The sequence below is a fragment of the Gobio gobio genome, assembly GCF_949357685.1.
Source record: "Gobio gobio genome assembly, chromosome: 12".
Classification (NCBI taxonomy): Eukaryota; Metazoa; Chordata; class Actinopteri; order Cypriniformes; family Gobionidae; genus Gobio; species Gobio gobio.
The window spans coordinates 41,400,478-41,424,599 of record NC_137105.1 but is presented as its reverse complement, the minus strand read 5'-3'; the positions used below and the strand labels follow the sequence as shown (position 1 = coordinate 41,424,599).

The 24,122-nt window shown below is 41.5% G+C and overlaps 1 protein-coding gene across 2 annotated transcripts in view; it reads left to right on the top strand.

Moving 5' to 3' along the window:
- Nucleotides 1-24,122, top strand: part of cdc42bpb (CDC42 binding protein kinase beta (DMPK-like)) — a 110,274-nt gene that overhangs the window by 48,793 nt on the left and 37,359 nt on the right. For both annotated transcript variants that reach the window (XM_079831367.1, XM_079831366.1), the window contains exons 3-12: nt 1,958-2,041; nt 6,841-6,936; nt 8,077-8,225; nt 15,632-15,725; nt 17,915-18,115; nt 18,478-18,726; nt 18,859-19,093; nt 20,957-21,076; nt 21,334-21,467; nt 23,684-23,926. In XM_079831367.1, coding sequence (XP_079687493.1) covers nt 1,958-2,041; nt 6,841-6,936; nt 8,077-8,225; nt 15,632-15,725; nt 17,915-18,115; nt 18,478-18,726; nt 18,859-19,093; nt 20,957-21,076; nt 21,334-21,467; nt 23,684-23,926 — 1,605 coding nt within the window. The remainder of the gene's footprint in view (nt 1-1,957; nt 2,042-6,840; nt 6,937-8,076; nt 8,226-15,631; nt 15,726-17,914; nt 18,116-18,477; nt 18,727-18,858; nt 19,094-20,956; nt 21,077-21,333; nt 21,468-23,683; nt 23,927-24,122) is intronic.

The window sequence follows — 24,122 nt, the reverse complement described above, 5'->3', positions numbered from 1 at the left end:
CTTTCATGTGATGGGTAAAGATCTAAAAGTAATGCTATAATCAACACTTTCACGATTCGTTCATCTCGACAGCTGTAATGGTAAAACGTAGTAAACGTATTCGAGAGGGGTTCCACATGTTACAAAGTTCGTAGAATAAGGAGGAAGACGACAGGGTGGGCGTGACTGGGACTCAGAACTCTCAGATACAAACAAAATAAACTCGCGCTCTCAACAACTCGGTACAATATAACTTTCTCAGCAATCTTTCTCCAGCTCTCCGTCTCTCTGGTCCATGAGTGCCCAGTCCGTCTCTCTCTGGCAGTGCGTGCAGACCTCGCTAAACCATGCCCCCTCCGCCACAACATCTAATACTCATTTCAAATGCAAAGATGTCAGCCAATCACAACAGTGGGCGTTTTCACTGCAGTCTCACAGCAGACACGACCCTTCAAACAGAGCATTCAAGCCAGAGGGCTAATATCAGGATAGAAAAAATGCCTTTTATTTCTAAATTATGAAATTTTTTTATGTAAAAATCATACTAACAATATACGTCCACCTCAGGAAACATAAAATAATAAAAAAAAAATCCACTGCATGGGACCTTTAACGCATGCTCATGCTCATGAGGAAGAATGTTCGTGCATTCAGCTGAGTCTGAAAATTTACTTGCGTCTTAGAATGCTTTTTTTGATGCGATTTTATTTATGTAAACAGCCCACTTCAACCTTTTTGAACCTTATGAATGATTATTTTATAGAAGGTTCAAGTGGTGTGTGTACGGAATTGGAAGCAAGCAGAGACGATACGGTAGTTTATAAAGCACGCAGTGCCATCTGCTGTTAAAAACTAAGCTCAGAATCTATTCGAGAAAGAATTGCGATGCATTCGGAAAATCTCAGAAACGATCCAGATTAATTTTTGCATCGATTTATTGTCCCAGCTGGATATAAACTAATGCAAATAGATGGTAACAGTTGTGCCATGAAACATTTGGGTTGGGCTTGCATGCATGTATTTTTGTCACATTGTTTTAACCTCTTGAGGTACTACTAATGTTAGCGAAAAAATGGGAATTTTACTATACTAACGGTTTGGAAAAATCTGTATGGATTTTTGCAGATAACCGATTGTTCCAGCAAAACCGATCAATCGGTCAACCTCTAGTCATCATTTAATTTTTTTCTTCCCACAAAGCTACTGTATGACTTCAAATAAGTAGTTCAAGAGTCATATAGATGTATATAGGATATGTCTTTTTTATTTATTAAATCTGATCACTAAAAATCAATATATGGGAATGAGCAAAAAATCTCTTGTCTTCCAAGTAAGAAAGTAATAGGGGTGAATTTTTGTATGAAGTGTTCCTTTAAATCATGACCCTAACACACGTTGATAGACCAATTTGATAGACCGGAGTAGTTTGTAATGTAGAATGATCTTGGGATCTTCAATAACATGTTATTTGCTGATGGTAGTCACCAATAGCAATATGACAGTCCATCACTGCATTAACTCTGCATTCATATGTGTGTGTCTTCCTGCTGGCAGGGTGTTGGCTTTCCCCACCCCACATGAATAACCTCCAACAAGACACTCCTCCAAACTGTTCCTATCCTAATATTGAGTCACTCCCCCTGAAGGAAAGACCTCACACTCTTGTCATTTTTAGTGCGCTGCAGACTTGTGGCCTAAATTAGCCAGTTCTTGTGCGCCGTCTCTCTTTTTAGGCAAAAAGTCAGCAGTCTTCCAGTCTCAAAGCTTTTCCTTTTTTCTGATTTTCAGATGCATCAGAGATCAAAAGCATCTCATTCAGAGTTTCTTTCCCTGTGGGCTTTCAGTCTAAGTGGGCCATGAGTGCATATGATGAATAAATGAGGAAAATAAAAATGGTCAAATTCCCAACAGTCTCTAAATCATGCTGAGTTTTAATTTGTTTGTGTACGTTGGCTAACTCTTCATCTCATCTGTCTAGGTTGCTGTAGTGAAGATGAAACACACCGAGCGTGTTTACGCCATGAAGATCCTCAACAAGTGGGAGATGCTGAAGAGGGCCGAGGTAAAGATATGTCTACTCATGGGGCATCTTAGTTTGATAGATCTTTCAGGGCTTCAACTAAAATGGTTGCAAATGTCAAATAAAAACTAGCAACAATTTAAAATGTAGTTGGCAGCACATGTGAATGGAATATACATCTGAATCACAAACAAATGACTCTTATGAACAGGTTCAGTCGATATGATTCACGGAAGTTAGCGCTCAATCAGACTCGCTCATTCAGTGAATCATTCAGATCTATTATTGTGTCCTTCACTGATCCACAAATTGTTGTTGTTTTTTTGGTTATGTCTGATTTGAAATTAACCATGAATCACCATTATATGTACAGACTTTAATATATTAGTCTTATTATTGACTGATTGTTTATCAAACAATGCTCCCCCCCCCCCCCCCCCCCCAAAAAAAAAAAAATTTACAACTAGGGCTGGGCGACATGGACAAAACGATAAAATTATGTAAGATAAATGTTATCTTTATTTCTTTAAAGTTTAAAGGCATTAAATATCCCACATTTCTGCCACAAAACCATTGCTGCAGTTAGTGTTACTACATTAAATCCAAGATAAATGCGATTTCGTAGATGAAAAGCCTTCTGATTGTATCATAGGGCTGGACGTTTAATCGAAAAGTAATCGAAACTGAAATTCTGAACCTCTAAACGACGTAATTTTCCCATGTCAGTTATTTTGGTTTTAGTCACTTGACTCTTCCCCGTCAGTCACATCAAGTGCAGTTTGCAGACGCACTGAAAGATTTAGGAGCAGTTATCTTTGTTTATACAGTCTGGATGCTCAGAATTACTATGGTAATTGCAGGTTTTACACTGTTTATACAGGTATGTTAATCGCCGTTCTTATTTGCGCTGCTACACGCACACACAGACGGCGCGCACAGAGAGCCCCGAAGCCAGATCACTTTCACTTGCGTCCTCACAAAACTTTGTCCATTGTATGTGTTTTAAGGCTTGCCCGTTTGAACATTGAAGCGATTTTAGACCATTGGATGTGATATATTGTGGCACACGAACACTCATACAGACAATAGCTTGCACATCATGTGAAGGTCACGCACAGAGAGGAGTGTAGAAACTCATTGTCAACGCTGTCCAGTGATTTATCACTAAAATAGCTTAGAAACTCAACCGTTATAGCATGGATTTGTCTACCTTTTGAAGTAAGTACAAACCACAGCTTCGTAATAAAGGCTTTCTTTCACACAATCACTCGCTCATTAATGCATTCAAATAAATGTAATGTAGGCCTACTGTGCTAATTTATCTGTATCTGATGTACAACAAACAGACATCTGTAAGAAACGTTACGACCCATAGGCAATAACTAGTTGTTTCCGTCAAGTATTTTAAGAACACAAAGAAATGCACTTTCATTAGAAAGAAAATATCCCACCTTTTAATAGTTGAACATATTTACAGGACAAACCTTATCAGTGAACTATGAGGGCAAAAAAAGGAAAGAAAAATAAGCGTTCATTAATCGTAATCGATTAATCGGAAAACTTTCAATTAATCGAGATTTAGATTTTAGGTAAAATCGTTCCATCCCTACTGTATCGTTATGCACCGTGTTTCTCCCGTTTGTCAGCGCCGTTTTATCTGGTTTTAAACTAGTTTAAATCCTAGAGACACTTGTGTTCTTCGCTTCTCACTGGATCTCAGTGCTGTTTAGTGGTTGTGTGACCGAGACCGTTCTGCGAGTAAACAAATCGTCGATTGAACAATAAACCTTATTGAACCGATTGAACAATGAGCGCAGGAACATTATATCAAACATTTATCAAATTATTAATGTCACACATTACACATTACAAACACATTAATGTCCGCCAGACACGGGTAGATTTCAGCTGTGGCGGGTAAGGCAGCCACTCCCACTAGCCACTTTGGCGGGTTGAACATAATTTCAGCCTACAGCCAAATTAAATGCCAGACCGTCGTATCACAATTCAATTACAATTCTTTATCGATTAAAGCTACACTGTGTAACTTTTTTAGTTTATATATTTTTGAAAGAACGAAGTGTTTTTAGCTAAGAATGTGCTCATTAATGTATATTTACTTCTTTCAAGTAATAAAGTATTCTCGTAAGTTTATAAAATGCCATTGAAAATACATACGGGTGAGGGGTTCGAATGCGGGTCGCCATGTTGCCCCTCCATCTTGAAAGTACATTAGCCAAAGAGGGACATACCCGTAAATTCAAGCTTCGCCTTTCGCGTTTTAACACTCGATGGCACCGTGTTGAATGTGGACGAGGTCGAACTGGAAGCCATGTTAATCTTGGACTAAATCGGCCACCGTAGGAGTTAAAACGAAATCGGAATTGAGAGGAACAGGAACTAATATTCACTGGATGGTCATATTCCTTTTCACCGCTAGATGGGGGAAAATATCACACAGTGTAGCTTTAACTTGCAGTTAGTGAAGGCGGGATAGGCGGAATCGTGCTGAATGACACACAACAGAAGCGCTCTCTCGCGATCAGTTCTCCTTGTGCCTGAATAGTCAAATAAACACGCACACAGATGTCTATGGCTGCGTTCACACTGCAGGCTGAAACGACCCAATTCCGATTTTTTTTGCCCTTATGCGACCTGTATCTGATCTTTTCATGACAGTCTGAACGACACAGATCCGATCTTTTCAAATGCGACCCAGGCCACTTGGGTATGTGGTCCAAATCCGATACATATCCGATCTTTTGAAATGCGTCTTCAGTCTGAGCCAGGTCACATGTATCCGACCCGCACGTCGTTGATACGCGACAAACGTTATCATTGTACGCAGACGTGTCTCTTCCCGTGACAAAGTTAGTTGAAGGCGCTCACAAACATAATTGAAGGTGGATCTGGTCATTCTGAAGTTACTGACGAATTCGGTATCAGTAAAGCCACTCACATCAGTATCCCACCACTCCTGGCTGCGACTCCGCACCCACACGTTTCTCTGTACCGACGTTGCTACCACTGCTCCACAAAACGCCATGGCCAAAAACCTTGCTCTCCTCCTCTTTTTTAATTTTCTTCTTAACATGAGAAGGTTGTAATGGTGCTGGCTCCGTTGCGAAAATAACTTTAATAAAGCTAAACGAACTCCAATGCTGACACCCATATTTGGCTACTTCCGTAAACAACAAGTGACGTCGTTGACCGTTGAGTACTCTTCTGCGCATGCGGGTCACTTCTGGGTCATTTCACGTTCACACAGGAGATCACAAAAGGTCGCATTTAATTGGAAATGTGAACGGCCTTGCAAAAAAATTGCATTTTTTCAAAAAATCGGAATTGAGCATTAAGCCCTGCAGTGTGAACGCAGCCAAAATGTCCATCGTGTGGAGTATCTTGCATGAATGAACACAGTTGGTTATGGCTTAAGTGTATGTAAACGGGTGGCTAATAACTGGATGTGTGTCAGAATATTACATCCATGCATTCAGCAGCCCAATTAAATACCTGTCTGTCATTAATGCTAATCACACAACTACAGATGTTAAATAAATGTATACATATTAAATAAACCTACTGTATCTAAAACATTTTTTTAAAATCTACTATTGTTTTTGTAATTTGCTCAGTTGCTTCTTTGTCCTTTTTATATAGCCTAACAAAAATAAATTTCACATATAAGCCTATGCTCATATTGCCCACCCCTTGCCCGCCTGCACATACCAGCTTATATACAATGTAGTCTTGATTTGGGTGATCACTCTGCATTTGATTGTTTGAATGGGTTTTAAATCAAGCAAAATGACTCAAAATCAAGTAATTTAAGCATGCCAAAGTCAACTTTAATCATATAAAATGTAATTTCGAAACAGCAAAATTGTGGCTAGTAACTTTGGAAAACCACTAGCCACAGTGACTGGTGAGCAAACAAGTTAATGTCAAACCCTGAACGTGGTTATCATTTTATCGAGGAAAATTATATTGCGATAATTATCGTTTTATTGCCCAGCCATAAATCCATCTATATTGAGCAATTCTGTCATTTGGTACCTAAAGTTGTGTTGGTTTTTAAGAACCAATGGCTCCTGAGTCATTTTCTTAGTCTAGAGTCCAAGGGCAAGTTTCATGCCCTTAGCCACTAGTCTTACTTTTCTAATTCCAATTAGACCAAGCTACCATTTTATGTAACAGACAAAACAATTAGATGAATAACTTTAAAGACTAAGCAGTTTATGCAACCGGCCTTTCCATAGGGTCTTTCCCATTTCTTGCTTCTAGTCAAGCTGCTTCTTCTTGATGACTGCAATCAAACCTGTCTATTGAAGTCTATGTAATCACAAGGTCATTTTTTCCTTTCTACTCCAGCTACTCTTTCTTGCCCCAGTTTCAACCCGATCAGTCTTGACAGTGCCCACGGGCCTCCCAGAGGCATGCCAGGAGAACTTTTGTGTCTTTGGCTTGTCAGTAATCCTCTTTGAGCTTCACTGGGCTCTCTTTATTCCTTCTCACATGTCCAGAGTCCCAATTCAAACAGATAGAAGACTAACATCTGAAATGGGAAAGCCATGGACATCATCACTGCACTGGATGTAGTTCAGTTCATTGAATGAGTTACCCAATGTTTCTGTACCCCGGACAAAAAAATAAATACTAGAGATGCACAATTCATTGAAAATAAGGGACATATTGAGAAAAATAAAATGCTAAGAACTAGTTGCACAGAAAGACTTTATGAAAGTAACTGGGCTGCTGTGTCCATTTGATTTTATATGTTTTTCATAGCACATATACAATTTTCTTTTTAATGTTTTGATTTCTCTTTGCAATTTATGTAGACGGCGTGTTTCCGAGAAGAGAGGAACGTCCTGGTGAATGGAGACTGTCAGTGGATCACCACCCTGCATTACGCTTTCCAGGATGACAACTACCTGGTGTGTATCTCCATCCCTACATGCACTTATTTTCATAGCATGCTACTGAACTTTAGCCATCATTTATCAAATTTTAAAATAGTAATTTTAGTATGCATTGTATACTATTATAACATTTCTTAATATTTTAAATTGGCTTTTATTTTAGTTTAGGTAACGTGACATTTTTGTCATATTTAAGTTTAAAACATTTATATTTAGCTTTAATTTGATTTAATTTAAGTTTTAGTCATTTTAATACTCAAAAATTGAACGAAAATGTGATTTTTGCCTTGGCAACTAACTGAAATAAAAAGTTCATCATATATTATCATCATTTATTTCAGCTTTATTTCAATTAACAAAAATGTCTTATTTTATGTAAAAAATAACACCGTTAATATATAAATAACATCCATTCTTGGTGTAATTAATTAAAAGTTAAGTTATCAAGAGAGAACCTGTAAGCATAGCTATTAAATTAAAGGGATAGTTCACCCAAAAATTTAAATTACCCCATAATTTAGTCACCCTCAAGCCATCCTAGGTGTATATGACATTCTTCTTTCAGATGAATACATTTATTATATAATATTGTATTATATTGTATATTGTAATTGTAATACAGAATCGTAAAAATACGTGACGGCGATGATATAACTCCAATTGTATTCGTCTGAAAGAAGAATGTCATATACTGTACACCTAGGGTGGCTTGAGGGTGAGTAAATGATGGGCTAATTTTCGTATTTGGGTGAACTGTCCCTTTTAAGTCTTTTCATTTATAGAATTATTTAATTACTTTATTTAACTGCAGTCATAAATGGAATGGCATATATAATGTAATTTAATATATAATTATGCGTTATGTTTAAATAGTCAAGGAAATAAAGAAAAATTGACCATGATTAAAATGTCATGTTTATCAGAGTGACTGATGATGATTATTTGTAACTCAACCTTTGATAGCGCAGTCCTCAAACACACTAATCCAGAGGACTGCATGTTACGACACAAAGCATTCTGTGTAGTTGTGTGATAAATAAATGCTAATCATCCTACTCTTTGATGTCTTTTGGTTGATATTATGAATTGCTGAGTCAGTGTTTGTGTAATTAAATGGTGTTGTGTGATAAGAGATGATAATGTCTCCTCCTGCAGTACTTGGTGATGGATTATTATGTGGGCGGCGACCTGCTGACTTTGCTTAGTAAATTTGAGGACCGACTCCCGGAGGACATGTCCAAGTTCTACGTGGCGGAGATGGTGCTCGCTATCCACTCCATCCATCAGCAGCGCTATGTACACAGGTGACTTTAGTGTGTGTTTGTCTGTGTGAAGAGGGAATTAAAGAACAAATGAGAATTAGGTGAAGGTATACTCTCTTTATTAATCAGTTCACACATTCCCTCGGAATCGAACCCATAACCTAGGCATTGCAAGCACCGTGTTCTGCTGTTTGAGCTATGGGAATACAATCCTGGCCCTTTGTGCTGGTCTTTTCAGCAGGTTTTCATTTATTCTAAGAATTATATTTACCAGCCCTTAAAAGCTGTGTAAAAAGCAAACTGTGATTGGTCACTTTAAATATCTGTTTCCTCTTCCTGTCTAAGTGGGCTGATTTTAGCCTGTATAGGCTGCAGTGTGGGAACAGACTTTACATTTATGCATTTGGCAGACGCTTTTATCCAAAGCGACTTACATTGCATTCAAGGTACACATTTTACATTTTAGTCAATTCTTGCTTTCCCTGGGAATCGAACCCATGTCCTTGGCATTGTTAGCGCAATGCTCTACTGTTTGAGCCACAGGAAAGCCGAAAAGCTACTTTATGCCGATGGTCAATTTTTTTTAAATGCAACATGTACTCACAAGTCAGACTGGTGTGATTAGACTAGAGTGGTTATTGCCCTTGTTTTAGTGATGAGCACACTGGTTATCAACAGCACCCCACCCACATGTCCAATCCCAGATGAAACATTTAATGAAATGACCGCAGATGGCTGTGGTGTTCTGGTTCAGGGGCCTCTTCCTGGCTGCTTGTCCTGGGCTGCCATCCGGTCCAGCTGAGCCCCCTCTTCCTTCCTTCTGTGGAAGCTTACAAGGGATTGTCCTCTTATACAGTAGCAATGTTAAAGGGGTGTAGTTCACCAAAAAACTAATGTTTATGCACCCTCATGTGATTTTACAACCCATATTGACTGACTTAAAAAAGAAAATGTGCAGTAAATTGTAGAGCTGCATGAATTAAAATAAAACTGAATTTGTGATTATGGTTTAGTTTGATTATCCAGTGGTGGACAAATCACAAATCAAGTAGTGTAAATCCTGAGTTAAAAGTACAGATACCCTAATAAAAAATTATTCCAGTAACAGTTTTAGCTACTCCTTTCCAATTTTACTTGCGTAAAACTACAAAAGTATTTGATATTTATGTAAAGTAATTAAAAGTTCATTTTGGGTGAACTAACCCTTTAAGTATTAAAAGTAAAAAAGTACTGGTCAATGAATGTTTATTTTGTAATTGCATGTACTTGTATTCATTTACATTAATTTTATATAATCCTACTACTCAAAATACCTGGGGGAGGGGGAATTGCCGGGTTTAACATAATTATGAATTATTATTATTATTATGAATTGTGAGTAGCCAGAAGTCAGTAAGGAAGATTAGTGGATGCAGATACATATGTAATGTGTGTTGACAAACAATAAAAACAGACATCACATACGGCTCAATGCATAACATTTTAAAATGAACGCTATGCAAACATACTAGTTTTATATAATTTTTATTGGCAGGGAAAAATGCATGTTAAATAATTTGCGTTATTTTAATGGCATGTTGTGCATTTTGAGAGTGAAATAGACATGCCCGTATTCAAGCATTACAAACAACTGAAAGTCGTGGCCTAAATACAATTTTCATTTACAATAATCAATCCTAAAATTCTTAATTTGTAATTTAATTTTCGCGCCATCAGTCACGCAGATTCGAACTCCGAGGATCTCCCGGTTCTTTGTATTCACAAGTCTGACCAAAAATTAGCAGTTAACTGGAGGTTAACTCTGAACGGTTCATTGAACCAGTGAGTTGTTGACTCGAGAACAGTCCAATTCGCAAATGAATAGTTCAGTGCGATTTGCGGACCGATTTAGGTTCATTGAAAAGAATCCGCTCGATCATGGATCAGGCATGGCTGTTGCGTTCAGTTCAAAATAGAAGCAAAATAACGAGTAATGATTTGTTTTATGAAATGTAGTGGAGTAAAAAGTATTATTATGCTGTGGAATGTAGTGAAGTAAACATTTCTCGAAATAAAAATACTTTGATTTAAAAAACATCAATTACGGGGTCCGGCCGGGCTCAGCCCAAAGGAGCGACGTGGGGACACCTTCCCGTGGGCCCACCACTCACGGGAGGGACCGTAAGGGGCCGGTGCAAAGCGAATCGGGCAGCAGTCGAAGGCGGGGGCCTAGACGACCCGATCCCTGGACACGGAAACTAGCTCTTGGGACATGGAATGTCACCTCGCTGGCGGGGAAAGAGCCTGAGCTTGTGCGTGAGGTTGAGAGGTTCCGACTAGAGATAGTCGGAATCACCTCCACGCACGGCTTGGGCTCTGGAACCACACTTCTCGAGAGGGGATGGACTCTTCACCACTCTGGAGTTGCCCATGGTGAGAGGTGGCGGGCTGGTGTGGGTTTGCTTATAGCCCCCCAGCTCTGCCGCCATGTGTTGGAGTTTACCCCGGTGAACGAGAGGGTCGTTTCCCTGCGGCTTCGGCTCGGGGATAGGTCTCTCACTGTTGTGTGTGCCTACGGGCCAAACAGCAGTGCAGAGTACCCGACCTTCTTGGTGTCCCTGGGAGGGGTGCTGGAGAGTGCTCCGACTGGGGACTCCGTCGTTCTACTGGGGGACTTCAACGCCCACGTGGGCAATGACAGTGAAACCTGGAGGGGCGTGATTGGGAGGAACGGCCCCCCTGATCTGAACCCGAGTGGTGTTCAGTTATTGGACTTCTGTGCTAGTTACAGTTTGTCCATAACGAACACCATGTTCAAGCATAAGGGTGTCCATCAGTGCACATGGCACCAGGACACCCTAGGTCGTAGGTCAATGATCGACTTTGTGGTCGTTTCATCTGATCTGCGGCCGTATGTCTTGGACACTCGGGTGAAGAGAGGGGCGGAGCTGTCAACTGATCACCACCTGGTGGTGAGTTGGATCCGATGGCGGGGGAGGAAGCTGGATAGACTCGGTAGACCCAAACGTACTGTGAGGGTCTGCTGGGAACGTTTGGCCGAGTCTCCTGTCAGAGAGATCTTCAACTCCTGCCTCCGGCAGAGCTTCGACCGGATCCCGAGGGAGGCTGGAGATATTGAGTCCGAGTGGACCATGTTCTCCACCTCCATTGTCAAAGCGGCTGCTCGGAGCTGTGGACGCAAGGTCTCCGGTGCCTGTCGAGGCGGCAATCCCCGAACCCGGTGGTGGACACCGGAAGTAAGGGATGCCGTCAAGCTGAAGAAGGAGTCCTATCGGGCCTGGCTGGCTTGTGGGACTCCTGAGGCAGCTGACAGGTACCGACAGGCTAAACGGACTGCAGCCCGGGTGGTCGTGGAGGCAAAAACTCGGGCCTGGGAGGAGTTCGGTGAGGCCATGGAAAAGGACTATCGGCTGGCCTCGAAGAGATTCTGGCAAACCGTCCGGCGCCTCAGGAGGGGGAAGCAGTGCCCTATCAACACTGTTTACAGTGGCGATGGGCGGCTGTTGACCTCAACTGGGGATGTTGTCGGACGGTGGAAGGAATACTTCGAGGATCTCCTCAATCCCGCCGTCACGTCTTCCATTGAGGAAGCAGAGGCTGGGGGCTCAGAGGAGGACTCGTCCATCACCCAAGCTGAAGTCACCGAGGTGGTCAAGAAACTCCTCGGTGGCAAGGCACCGGGGGTGGATGAGATCCGCCCTGAGTACCTCAAGTCTCTGGATGTTGTGGGGCTGTCTTGGCTGACACGCCTCTGCAGCATCGCGTGGCGGTCGGGGACAGTGCCTCTGGGATGGCAGACCGGGGTGGTGGTTCCTCTTTTTAAAAAGGGGGACCGGAGGGTGTGTTCCAACTATAGGGGGATCACACTTCTCAGCCTCCCCGGGAAAGTCTATGCCAGGGTACTGGAGAGGAGAATTCGGCCGATAGTGGAACCTCGGATTCAGGAGGAACAGTGTGGTTTTCGTCCTGGTCGTGGAACACTGGACCAGCTCTATACCCTCTACAGGGTGCTAGAGGGTTCATGGGAGTTTGCCCAACCAGTCCACATTTGTTTTGTGGATTTGGAGAAGGCTTTCGACTGTGTCCCTCGCGGCGCCCTGTGGAGGGTGCTGGGGGAATATGGGGTCCGGGGTCCTTTGCTGAGGGCTGTCCGGTCCCTGTATGACCGAAGCAGGAGTTTGGTCCGCATTGCCGGCAGTAAGTCAGACTTGTTCCCGGTGCATGTTGGACTCCGGCAGGGCTGCCCTTTGTCGCTGGTTCTGTTCATAATTTTTATGGACAGAATTTCTAGGCGCAGCCAAGGGCCGGAGGGTGTCAGGTTTGGGGACCACACGGTTTCGTCTCTGCTCTTTGCGGATGACGTTGTCGTGTTGGCCCCTTCTAACCAGGACCTTCAGCATGCACTGGGACGGTTTGCAGCAGAGTGTGAAGCAGCTGGGATGGGGATCAGCACCTCCAAATCCGAGGCCATGGTCCTCAGTCAGAAAAGGGTGGCTTGCCCACTTCAGGTTGGTGGAGAGTTCCTGCCCCAAGTGGAGGAGTTCAAGTATCTAGGGGTCTTGTTGAGGGGAGTGAGGGGAGGATGGAACGGGAGATTGACAGACGGATCGGTGCAGCTTCTGCAGTAATGCGGTCGATGTACCGGTCTGTCGTGGTGAAGAAAGAGCTAAGCCGTAAGGCGAAGCTCTCGATTTACCGGTCAATCTACGTTCCTACTCTCACCTATGGTCATGAGCTTTGGGTCATGACCGAAAGGACAAGATCCCGGATACAGGCGGCCGAAATGAGTTTTCTCCGCAGGGTGGCTGGGCGCTCCCTTAGAGATAGGGTGAGAAGCTCAGTCACTCGGGAGGAACTCGGAGTAGAGCCGCTGCTCCTCCACATCGAGAGGGGACAGCTGAGGTGGCTCGGGCATCTGTTCCGGATGCCTCCTGAACGCCTTCCCGGGAAGGTGTTTCGGGCATGTCCAACCGGGAGGAGGCCCCGGGGAAGACCAAGGACACGCTGGAGGGACTATGTCTCCCGGCTGCCTTTGGAACGCCTCGGTGTCCCCCCGGAAGAGCTGGAAGAAGTGTCTAGGGAGAGGGAAGTCTGGGCATCTCTGCTTAGACTGCTGCCCCCGCGACCCGGCCCCGGATAAGCGGAAGAAGATGGATGGATGGATGGATGGATGGATGGATGGATGGATGGATGATTTAAAAAAAATCAAAACTTCCACCACTGTGATTATCAAATTGTGAAGGCGGCAATTTAATTAAATAAATATATGCACTGCGTGTTTCAGAGTGAAGCGTATACATTTTACTTGGGATCAAGTCGCACCTCAGTTGACAGTGAATGCTGCTCTGCATGTTTCCAATCCCCTTCCATTTTCATTGTATGGAAAATAACAGCTTGAACATTCTCCTTTTGTGTTTCACTGATGAAAGAAAGTCAAGCAGGTTTGTAATGACATGAGGTTAATGATGACTTTATTTGATATTATTTATGGAAAAACTACCCCTTTAACTCCACTCCCACAGCAGCCTTTTAGACTTGCCCTGATAGCACTCGTAAACACGTGTGTCCACGGTACAACCCTTCTTGCTTATACTGACACCCAGTGAGGTTGTGAATGGTGTGGTTTGTGTGTGTGATGAGTTTTGACACCATGTTTACTCTGTACCCGCTGTGCTCGCCATGGTGCCAGGGCTGTGAATCAGAGGGGCACTGTGTGTGTGGCCCAGTCATCGAGAGACAGGGACTGAGTGTGTGTGAAAGGGGGAGGGTGAACAAAGGCAGGCTGTTTACATGGAGAGCAGGGCATGGCTGGGCATGGAGAAACAGCCACCCTGGAGAGCTGCTGTCAGGGTGGGTTGCCCACTGGAGTAATAACACCTCAGTGCAGGGCTGCGTCAGCTGTGTGATGAACGGCGCCGAATGCAATGTTTTTTTGTTTTCTTTTTCCTCTGTCAGAGCCATCTTTATAGCTGTGGGTTGAGACATTTACTGATGCTCCAGAAGGAAGCACAATGAATTAAGAGCCGGGGGTGAAAACATTTGAACAGGTTGAAAATTTGTACATTTTTCTTTTGTTTAAAGATCATATTTTTCATTTAGTACTGCCCTTCAGAAGCTACAGAATGTACTTGCATGTTTCCTAGAAGACAAAATAAGTACAATTTATTTTCAAATTCAAAAAGTTTACACCCCCTGGTTCTAAATGCATTGTGTTTCCTTCTGGAGTATCAGTGAATGTTTGATCCTTTTGTAATAGTTGCGTATGAGTCCACCAGTTGTCCTCATTGTATAAAGATGGATCTCAAAATCATTGGGGTTCAAATATGCAAAAGAAGCTGGAAAACCAAAGAATTTGTGGGGCCTGGAGTATTTTTTTCTAAAGAACATTGGACCGTTTAACTGCACAGGACAAACAAGGGACTCATGAACAACCATCCCAAAAAAACAAAAAAATCCACCATGGGTCATCCCGATAACGACACACAGTATTAAGAATCAAGGGTACACATGGACTATATGTAAACATCTTTTATGTAAAATATCTTTTTCAGGACAGTACTAAATAAAAAAATAGCATCTCTATATATGATCCCTCTTATTTTGTTAAAATATATTTATATTAGGGATGCACCAAATCAACCGAATATCGGGCTTTTTGACGGGGTTCGGTTTTGCCGAACCCTTGCACTACACACGCTCCACTGGTCGAAACGTAATGATGCCGCCGTGTTTACTAGGTGGACTGTTCGAATGCAGTAGGCTGTGAGAAAGTGAAAATGGAACTCGTGAACAGAAAACGTATTGTTTGGCAGTACTTTCAGCCAAAATGCAAAAAAAAGGAAGGACAGTCATCCTAAAATTTAATAAAAAATACACTGCTGCTGTGGACGTTGTTTACTTCATGAATGTGTTTACTGTGATTAATAGAAACTGAGGATGGGAGTAGGATTCAGTATTTGGTTTCGGATTCGGCAGAATCTTAACCAGTGGATTCGGTATTTGGCCAAACACCAAAAATCTGGATTCGGTGCATCCCCATATATATATGGGGATGCTCCGTGATATCCTCTCATCCTAAAAAAACAAACCTGTGGTTAATGGTTTAAAAGAAAAATGATACAACCCAGACTTTATTATAATACAAGTTAACATGCAATGAGGATACACATGGTTTGTGCTGACCACATTGTGTTTGTGTAACTACTGAGAGCATGAAACCACTGAAATCCAAGAGACATTTTAGAAGCCGAAATTGTAGATTTTTCTATTCAGTCCTTGTTATGTTAGTACTTTTACATATTAGTGGTTCGTTTAATTAATAATGACTTTAATGCCATTTTTGTGTGCTAAACATTTTGGTGCAGAGTTGGATCCTGAAGTTAAACGGTTTGAGAACGATTCAATTCTTGGAATTATTTCATTCTTAAATGTTGCGTTTTCTGTTCCAGGGACATAAAACCAGATAACGTGCTACTGGACATGAACGGTCACATCCGTCTCGCTGACTTCGGCTCCTGTCTGAAGATGATGCAGGATGGCACGGTGAGTACGTGATGAAGGTCGCAACTTTGAACTCCAGTGTCGCTCTAAAACCAGAGCCTGCTTGTCATCCTTGCAGGGTGGTCTCCATCTGTTCAGCGAAAGCACTGCCCCTACCGTCTCCTCTATCTGCTTCTGACATTAATAGAGCTGCTTTTGGCCCTGCTGCCCTTGATGGGGAGGACTAATTAGAAAGGCCCGTCGCTGCCCACCCCTCTGGCTTACAGACTGATGAGTCACCATAGTGCACTGATAACAAGACCAAGGCCAAAACAGCTTTTATCTACTGCTAGTTTTCCAGCCGGACATGTGCTGTTCCACCAACTGAGCAGATCCCTGTATATTTTGATATTGAGTAGAGATTGTAGGGCTGCACGATTAATCGAAATAAAACCCAAATCGTGATATGGGTTAGTGCGATTAGCAAATCTCAAAAGCTGCAATTCAATTAAAGGATAGGTCACTTCAAAATGTACATTTTGTGATATTTTACTCACCCCGATTTCATCTAAGGTGTTCGTGTCTTTCTTTCTTCAGTCGAAAAGAAATTACGTTTTTTGAGGAAAACATTCCAGGATTTTTCTCCACACAATGGACCTCAATGGCAACCAAAATGTTGAAGGTCCAAATCAATGCAGTTTCAAAGGGCTTCAGAAGCTCTGCCCGATCCCAGGCGAGGAATAGGGTCTTATCTAGTGAAACCATTGGTCAATGTAAAAAATGTTTTTTTTAATTTTTAAATGGATATACTTTTTAACCTTAATTGCTCATCTTGCACTGCTCTGTGGCTCGTCATGGATTGCGTAATCACATCGGAAAGGTCACTCTAGACGTAGACGGAAGTACCACCACAAGAGAACGTGCGAAGACTAATACAAATGCCCTTTACCAAAAAATACTCCATCTTCAACTTCTAAATCGTCCGACATCGTTATTTTACCTGTTTTTTTTTGTTGCTAAAAGACGTTTGTATTAGTCTTCGCATGTGCACTTTGTAAACACGGCGGCGGTACTTCTGCCTACGTCTAGTGTGACCTTTCCGACGGGATTACGTAATCACACGCTAGATGAGCAATTTAGGTTAAAAAGTAGATGTTTTTTTTTTTTTTTAAATAACTGCCATTGAAGTCTATGATGTGGAGAAAAATCGTGGAATGTCTTTTGAGAAAAACTTAATTTCTTTTCGACTGAAGAAAGAAAGACATGAACATCTTGGATGAAATGGGGGTGAGTAAAATATCAGAATTTTTATTTTGATGTTTTGAAAATTTTGAACTAATCCTTTATTGAATTAAATGTTTAACATTGAAGCGCTGCACTGTGTTCTTTTACACTGTACAGCTCATGATCCAGTGTTTTCAATGTCTCAGAGCGACTCTGTAAATGCTGCTCCACACACTCATTTAAATATTGGTATTATAATTTTACAGTTGTACTGTAAAAGAAAAATTATTATTATTAAAAAATTAGGTTATATATTGCTTTAAGGCAATATAATTCTCTCAATATCTTCAGTAGACAGTCTTTTTCTTCTCAGAAATTAAACATTTTACAAAAATAACCGGAGGTCAAGACGTGTTTTGTATGCTCATGTTTTAAGAGCAAGATTTAGCAAGATTTGGCTTGGTGAGTATTATGCATCTAGATTGTTCTTAATAGGATTGTTATTGTGCAATTCATGTTAATGTGTCTATAACTCATTTAGAGTACACTATCATTCAAAAGTCTCAGCATAGGTTTATGCTCACCAAGGCTGCATTTAATTAATCAAAGATACTGTAAAAAATAGTAATACTGTGAAATATTACATTAAAATTAAAATTAATAAACTTTTCTAATTTAATATATTTTAAAATGTAATTTATTCTTCTGAAGCTAGTCTCTAATATGATGATTTGACAATGTTGAAAGCTGTTATGCTGCATGATATTTTTGTGAAAACCACAGTACTTGTTGTTCTCTTGAATTCATCAAAGAAATATCTTCATTATATTAAGAATAATCTTCATTAATAACTGTATAGATGTTGTTTTCACTTTTTGACCAATTTAATGTATCTTTCTTTCAAAACATAATCTTACTGACACCAAACCTTTGAACAGTAGTGTATATGTACTCTTATCGCATTTAATTGCAAATGAAGACCTATCCAGCCTCATTTGTGATTTTACTTCCTGTCATTCCCTGTGCAGGTCCAGTCGTCAGTGGCTGTGGGAACACCAGACTACATCTCTCCAGAGATCCTGCAGGCCATGGAGGACGGCATGGGGAAATACGGGCCGGAGTGTGACTGGTGGTCTCTAGGAGTCTGCATGTATGAGATGCTTTATGGCGAGACGCCCTTCTACGCCGAATCCTTGGTGGAGACCTACGGGAAGATCATGAACCACGAGGTGAGATGCTTCATCATTGTGTATTTTTGGTATTTGTTTACATGTTCCCCACCACTGACCCATATACAGTCACACATTTGCATTTACATGTTCTCATTATAGAAAAAGCATGAACCACAGTGAATCAGTTTATAGCCAATAAAAAATAAAGCTCAAGGTAATTATCCTGACAAATAACATCCCGCCTGTAACTCCGTTGGGACGCATAAAATCAGGACTGCACAAATTTTATCGGGACGTCTGGTCACCCCTAAACCACCACTCAGAGTAGTATAATTCTTTTCAATGGTCTATGGTTTGGTTCCTTAAAAATCTGGACAGAATGATGTTGAATGTAAACGGGTCTAATTTGCACTATTTAGGAGCGTTTCCAGTTCCCATCCCACATCACGGATGTGTCCGAGGATGCAAAAGATCTGATTCAGCGGTTGATCTGCAGTAGAGAGCGTCGGTTGGGTCAGCAAGGCATCGAGGAGTTCAAGAAGCACCCCTTCTTTTCCGGCATCGACTGGGAGAACATCCGCAACACAGAGGCCCCGTACATCCCTGACGTCAGCTCTCCCTCAGACACCTCCAACTTTGATGTAGACGATGATGTCCTGAAAAACCCGGTTGGTTTAACTCTTAACTTGTATTGTTTAAGGAAAAGTTATTTTGTTACGTACTACATCAAGAACCTGAAGCCTTGATTATACTCGCTTGTACGTATTTGACCTTTGACTTCTTCCGTTTCCACCTTGCAGGACATTGCTCCCCCAGTATCTCACACGGGTTTCACCGGGCAGCACTTACCCTTTGTGGGCTTCACCTACACCACTGAAAGCTGTTTCTCAGACCGTGGCATTGTGAGGAGGGTGGCACTGGTGGATGGAGGCGCCGGGGAGGATCTCCCAGATGGGGGTCTGCAGGTGGAGGCCTTTGAAAAGAGGATTCGCTGCCTAGAGCAGGAGAAACAGGAGCTCAACCGTAAACTGCAGGGTAATAAATAACCTGATATCTAAAGACAACATTAAAGGTCATTTCAGGTAATTCTGTCATTTAATTACTCACCCTCTTACAAACTCATGAGACTTTCCTGCATCTTCGGAACACAAATTAAGATCTTTTGACGAAATCTGAGAGATTTCTGTCCCTCCATAGTCTATACATGCTATACAACTGAAAAAAGTTCATTAAGAGATGGTTTCATTTGCACCAAAGAGGCAAAAGAGGCGATACGCACGAGTGATTTTATTTGGTGCTTTTTGTGCATTTTTTTTGTGCATTTATTTGGTGCTTTTTTGTGCTGTTTGACGCCCGGGTTGAAAAATCTGAACTTTGGCATCTGTTTGCGTCGCTCTAACCAATCAGGAGCCTGCTTGCTGCTTTCACATGGTGAAGTGACGTGATAAATGGGGGCAGGCCCGCCCGGAGTTATTCAACATGGAGGAACGACTGATATTGGCAGTGAGCAGTCATACGTAGCTATTTCGCTTCAAACGCTCGCTTTATATGCTCGTCCAATGCGCTTTGGACGCACAAGTGGACTCAATGTTCAAGCGTCCAACTAGACTCGATAAACCGAATTTGACACTCAATTTGCGTTCGGTGTGAACGCAGCATTACACAGCACATTCGAGCTTCTGTAAGAACCAATGAGGTTCATTCTCATGTTACACAGCACATGTGGGCTTCCGCAAGAACCAATGAGGTTCATTCTCATGTTACGCAGCACATGTGGGCTTCCGCAAGAACCAATGAGGTTCATTCTCATGTTACGCAGCACATGTGGGCTTCCGCAAGAACCAATGAGGTTCATTCTCATGTTACGCAGCACGTGGGCTTCCGCAAGAACCAAAGAGGTTCATTCTCGTGTTACACAGCACATTTGCGCTTCCGCCAGAACCAATGAGGTTCATTCTCATGTGTTACACAGGACATTTGACCTTCTGCAAGAACCAATGAGGTTCGTTCTCATGTTACGTGGTTGAGTTTCTGTTTCTGTTCGCTGATCAATGTTTATATGAGAATAAAATCCTAAATTCAATCAGGCCATAATATAGTGCGATCGTGTCTCTTCAGAAAATGTTGACTAAACCGCTCAATTCATATGGATTCATTTTATCATCTCTTTATAAACTTTTTGAAGCGTCAAAGTGGTAGTTGCGTAGCTGCCAATGGAGGGTCAGAAAGCTCTCAGATTTATGAGATTATTTGTGTCCCGAAGATGAACAAAGTCTTACGGGTTTGGAACAACATGAGGATGAGTAATTAATGACAGATTTTTCATTTTTGGGTGAACTATCCCTTAAAAGGTTTGTTCACCCAAAAATGAAAATTCTGTTATTAATTACTCGCCATCACATAATTCTAAACCCAAAAGACTTTTGTTTATCTTTAAAACACAAATTAAGATATTTTTTAGGTATTTTTCTGTCCCTCCATCGAAAAATATGTGCCACCAAAACATTGATGGTTCAAAAAGTTATCATAAAACCATTTATAAAGCAATTATTTATCTTCAGGAGACTTGGATTATACCGTTCAATTCTTTTACAATGTCTTAACGAACTTTTTGAAGGATCAATGTTTTGGTTAATTGGACTTTCAATGGAAACCCAGAAATCTCTCAGAATTCATTAAAATATCTTAATTTGTGTTTTGAGGACGATCAGAAGTCTTGTGTGTTTGTGAACACCATGAGGGCGAGTAAATGATTAAATCATTTTAGGGTGAACTATCACTTTAAGCCCTTGTAATAACATCTAGTAGTGTTAGTAGTTCTGTTTCATTTTTGTAAATGCATCCGTAAATTGTATTCTGAGTATATAATGATTGTTTGTTCCACACATGATTTCCTAGAATCCACTCAGGCTGTTATTTCCCTCCATGGCTCTGGGCGTGGGGCCGGCACGCTTGGTCGTGATAAAGAGATTAAAAAACTCAATGAGGAAATCGATCGCCTCAAAAAGAAACTAGCAGGTAATGGCTCTCTCAATCATTGTCAATGGATATATGATATGATAAAGTCTGTTAACTTATGAGTCAAAGCACTGCACACGCCTACGTCATAGATTAACTAAGATAACGCATAGAAAAGTGCTTCGATAAGAATATTACGATTATGAGTCATCACCTTTTCCACTTATCAGAATTTTATTATTTGATTATTTGGCTGTTCATTTGTGTCAGCTAATTAATCACATCCTGCTAACTCTAAGTGTCTTGTCCCTCCTCAGACTCTGATAGGCTGGAGCACCAGCTTGAGGAGGCAGTGACTCTTCGACAGGACTTTGAAAGTTCCTCCGGCAAACTAAAGGCCCTGGACAAGCAAGTCAAAGCCCTCAAGCTGGAGAAAGAGGATATCCATAAGGTATGATTGACTAGAGAGTTGAATTACCAGCCAAGATGTATGTGTGTAGGTATTACTGTGTGCAAGAGCTGCTTTCTTATAGGAAGATAAATTATGCTCATAAATTCAGCCCCCTAAACATTCGATCAAATTCTTTTCTAGATGGGAAGATGGAAATGTAATATTTCTGCTTCTTCTTTATGATTCCAGTTCCCTATAGCTTTTCCATCAACAATTATTTTTGTACTTTATGGAAGAAATTTTTGGAAAAAGAATTAAATTAAATGCGATGAAGAGATGAGATGCATTGAATATTGCAAACGTTTTTTTTGTGATTTTTAGTATTGTTAATTACATTGTCAAATGAACAACCAGCCACTAACTACACTGATTTAAAGGAACACGCCACTATTTTTGATGAAAAATCAATTTTTCCCCCAAAAAAGTAAAAAAAAAAAAAGATCAATAATATTGATTGTAAAAATGGATTTAGTGAATTTTAATATCATGCAGACTTTAATGCATGCAAGACTTAAAGGAACACGTCACTATTTTTGAAAATAGGCTAATTTTCCAACTCCCCTAGAGTTTAAACAGTTGAGTTTTACTGTTTTCGAATCCATTCAGCCGATCTCCGGGTCTGGCGGTAGCATTTTTAGCATAGCTTAGCATAGATCATTGAATCCGATTAGACCGTTAGCATCTCGCTAAAAAAAATGACCAAAGAGTTTCGATGGGTACAGCAGGTGCAATGATATTACGCAGCACCTGAAAATAGTCCCCAGCACGCTCCCTGTGCAAGCAGGTTGTCACGTTGGTTATGTTGACGGAAGTTAGCCTATTTTCAGGCGCTGCGTAATATTGCGCCTGCTGCACACATGGTACGGCAGCAAAGTTCCTTGATTATTACGTATGAATGAGAGAATATATTTATTCGTCTTAGTACACGATGTAACTACAGTAGAGTCAAGTTTAGTCAAATAGGAAAAAAATCTAAACTCTTAGGTCATTTTTTTGAGCGAGATGCTAACGGTCTAATCGGATTCAATTATCTATGCTAAGCTATGCTAAAAGTGCTACCTCTAGACCCGGAGATCGGCTGAATGGATTCGAAAACGGTAAAACTCAACTGTTTAACTCTAGGGGAGTTGGAAAATGAGCCCATTTTCAAAAATTGTGGAGTGTTCCTTTAAGTCTTGCATGCGTTAAAGTCTGCATGAGATTAAAATTCACTGAATCCATTTTTACAATCCATATTATTGATCTTTTTTTCTTTCTTTTTTTTTTTTTTTGTCCAATAAAAGCCTGTCCCTGCAAGCTCACATCTCAAAATCCAATCATTAACCGATTCATAGAACAAAGGCCCACCCTACATTTTTGTTATTTTTCGATAATCAGTTACACTCCGATCACAATGCAGAAGAAAAGATCTGCCACTACTTCAGTTCCATAGTAACGAAGTAACACAACAGTAAATTGTCAGCTTTGTGTTTGATTCATGCTTGAGATTCGTTTTGACTACACTGCTCATTCTGTATAGTTTTGGTTCACAAAAATGTAAAAAACAAAACAACTACAGCTGTTCAGAATAAGAATAGGTTCTCAGTTCTCAACCCTGCTGTACAGTGATACTGAGGTGTTAAAATCCCATGAACACCTTGTGTGTTTTCATATACTGTTAAATAAATTACATAATGACCAGAGAACGGCCTCCTCTCTCCTGCCCTCGCGCTGAAGATGGCATGTCCTCTTCAGTCTTATTCAATCAGGAAGTTTATAAACACTGGGCTCGTTCATCAAGATTAATGTCATCACCCCCTCAAACAGGGCAGGTCAAAATTCTCACTGCATATCGCACTTTTAGCTAATCTCATTTGTCGGGCCGTTCCACTTGACTGTTGACCCTGAGCCCCGATTGGAGCTCTGCATGGCTGGTGTATGAGATCCATTTAAGTCTGTTTTCAGTCGAAATACTTCCTGTAAGGTTTGTTCATTTCGATCAAGTTGATATCATCCTTACGAGTGTGTGTCCCGTTCTCTTAGCACATAACTCCCAATTCTCTTGACGATTTCTATTTCTCACTCAGCCTCCTTTTCAGTCCTTTCTCTCCAGGCGCGGCTGCTCTTTCTTTTTCTCTCCTTCCACTGGTCCTCTCGCACAGTTGTTCCCGTGCATCTGTTTTAATAACTTCAACCTCTATCCCATTTGATCCGTTTCTATTGCACTCTCTTTCCAGCAACTGGTGGAGTCTCTGGATCGCCTGAAGTCTCAGACCAAGGAGCTGAAGGACGCCCACCAGCAGAGGAAGCTGGCCATGCAGGAGTTCTCAGAGCTGAACGAGCGCATGGCCGAGCTGCGCTCGCAGAAACAGCGTCTGTCGCGGCAGCTGCGGGACAAGGAGGAGGAGATGGAGGTGGTGATGCAGAAGATCGACGCCATGCGCCAGGACATCCGCAAAACCGAGAAGGCCCGCAAGGAGGTGAGTAGCATGATTGAAAGGGGGTCACGCACTCCCTCTTGTAATGTTATGACTGTGTTGGGTGTGTTTTTAAAGTAAATGGAGATGAATTGCCAGGGGCTTTCAATCAGGAAGATGTATCCATACTGGATGTGTCATCCTGGTATTCCGAATCGGTGCCGTCCGGCTCCCGCCGGGTGTTTATTACTCATCGTCA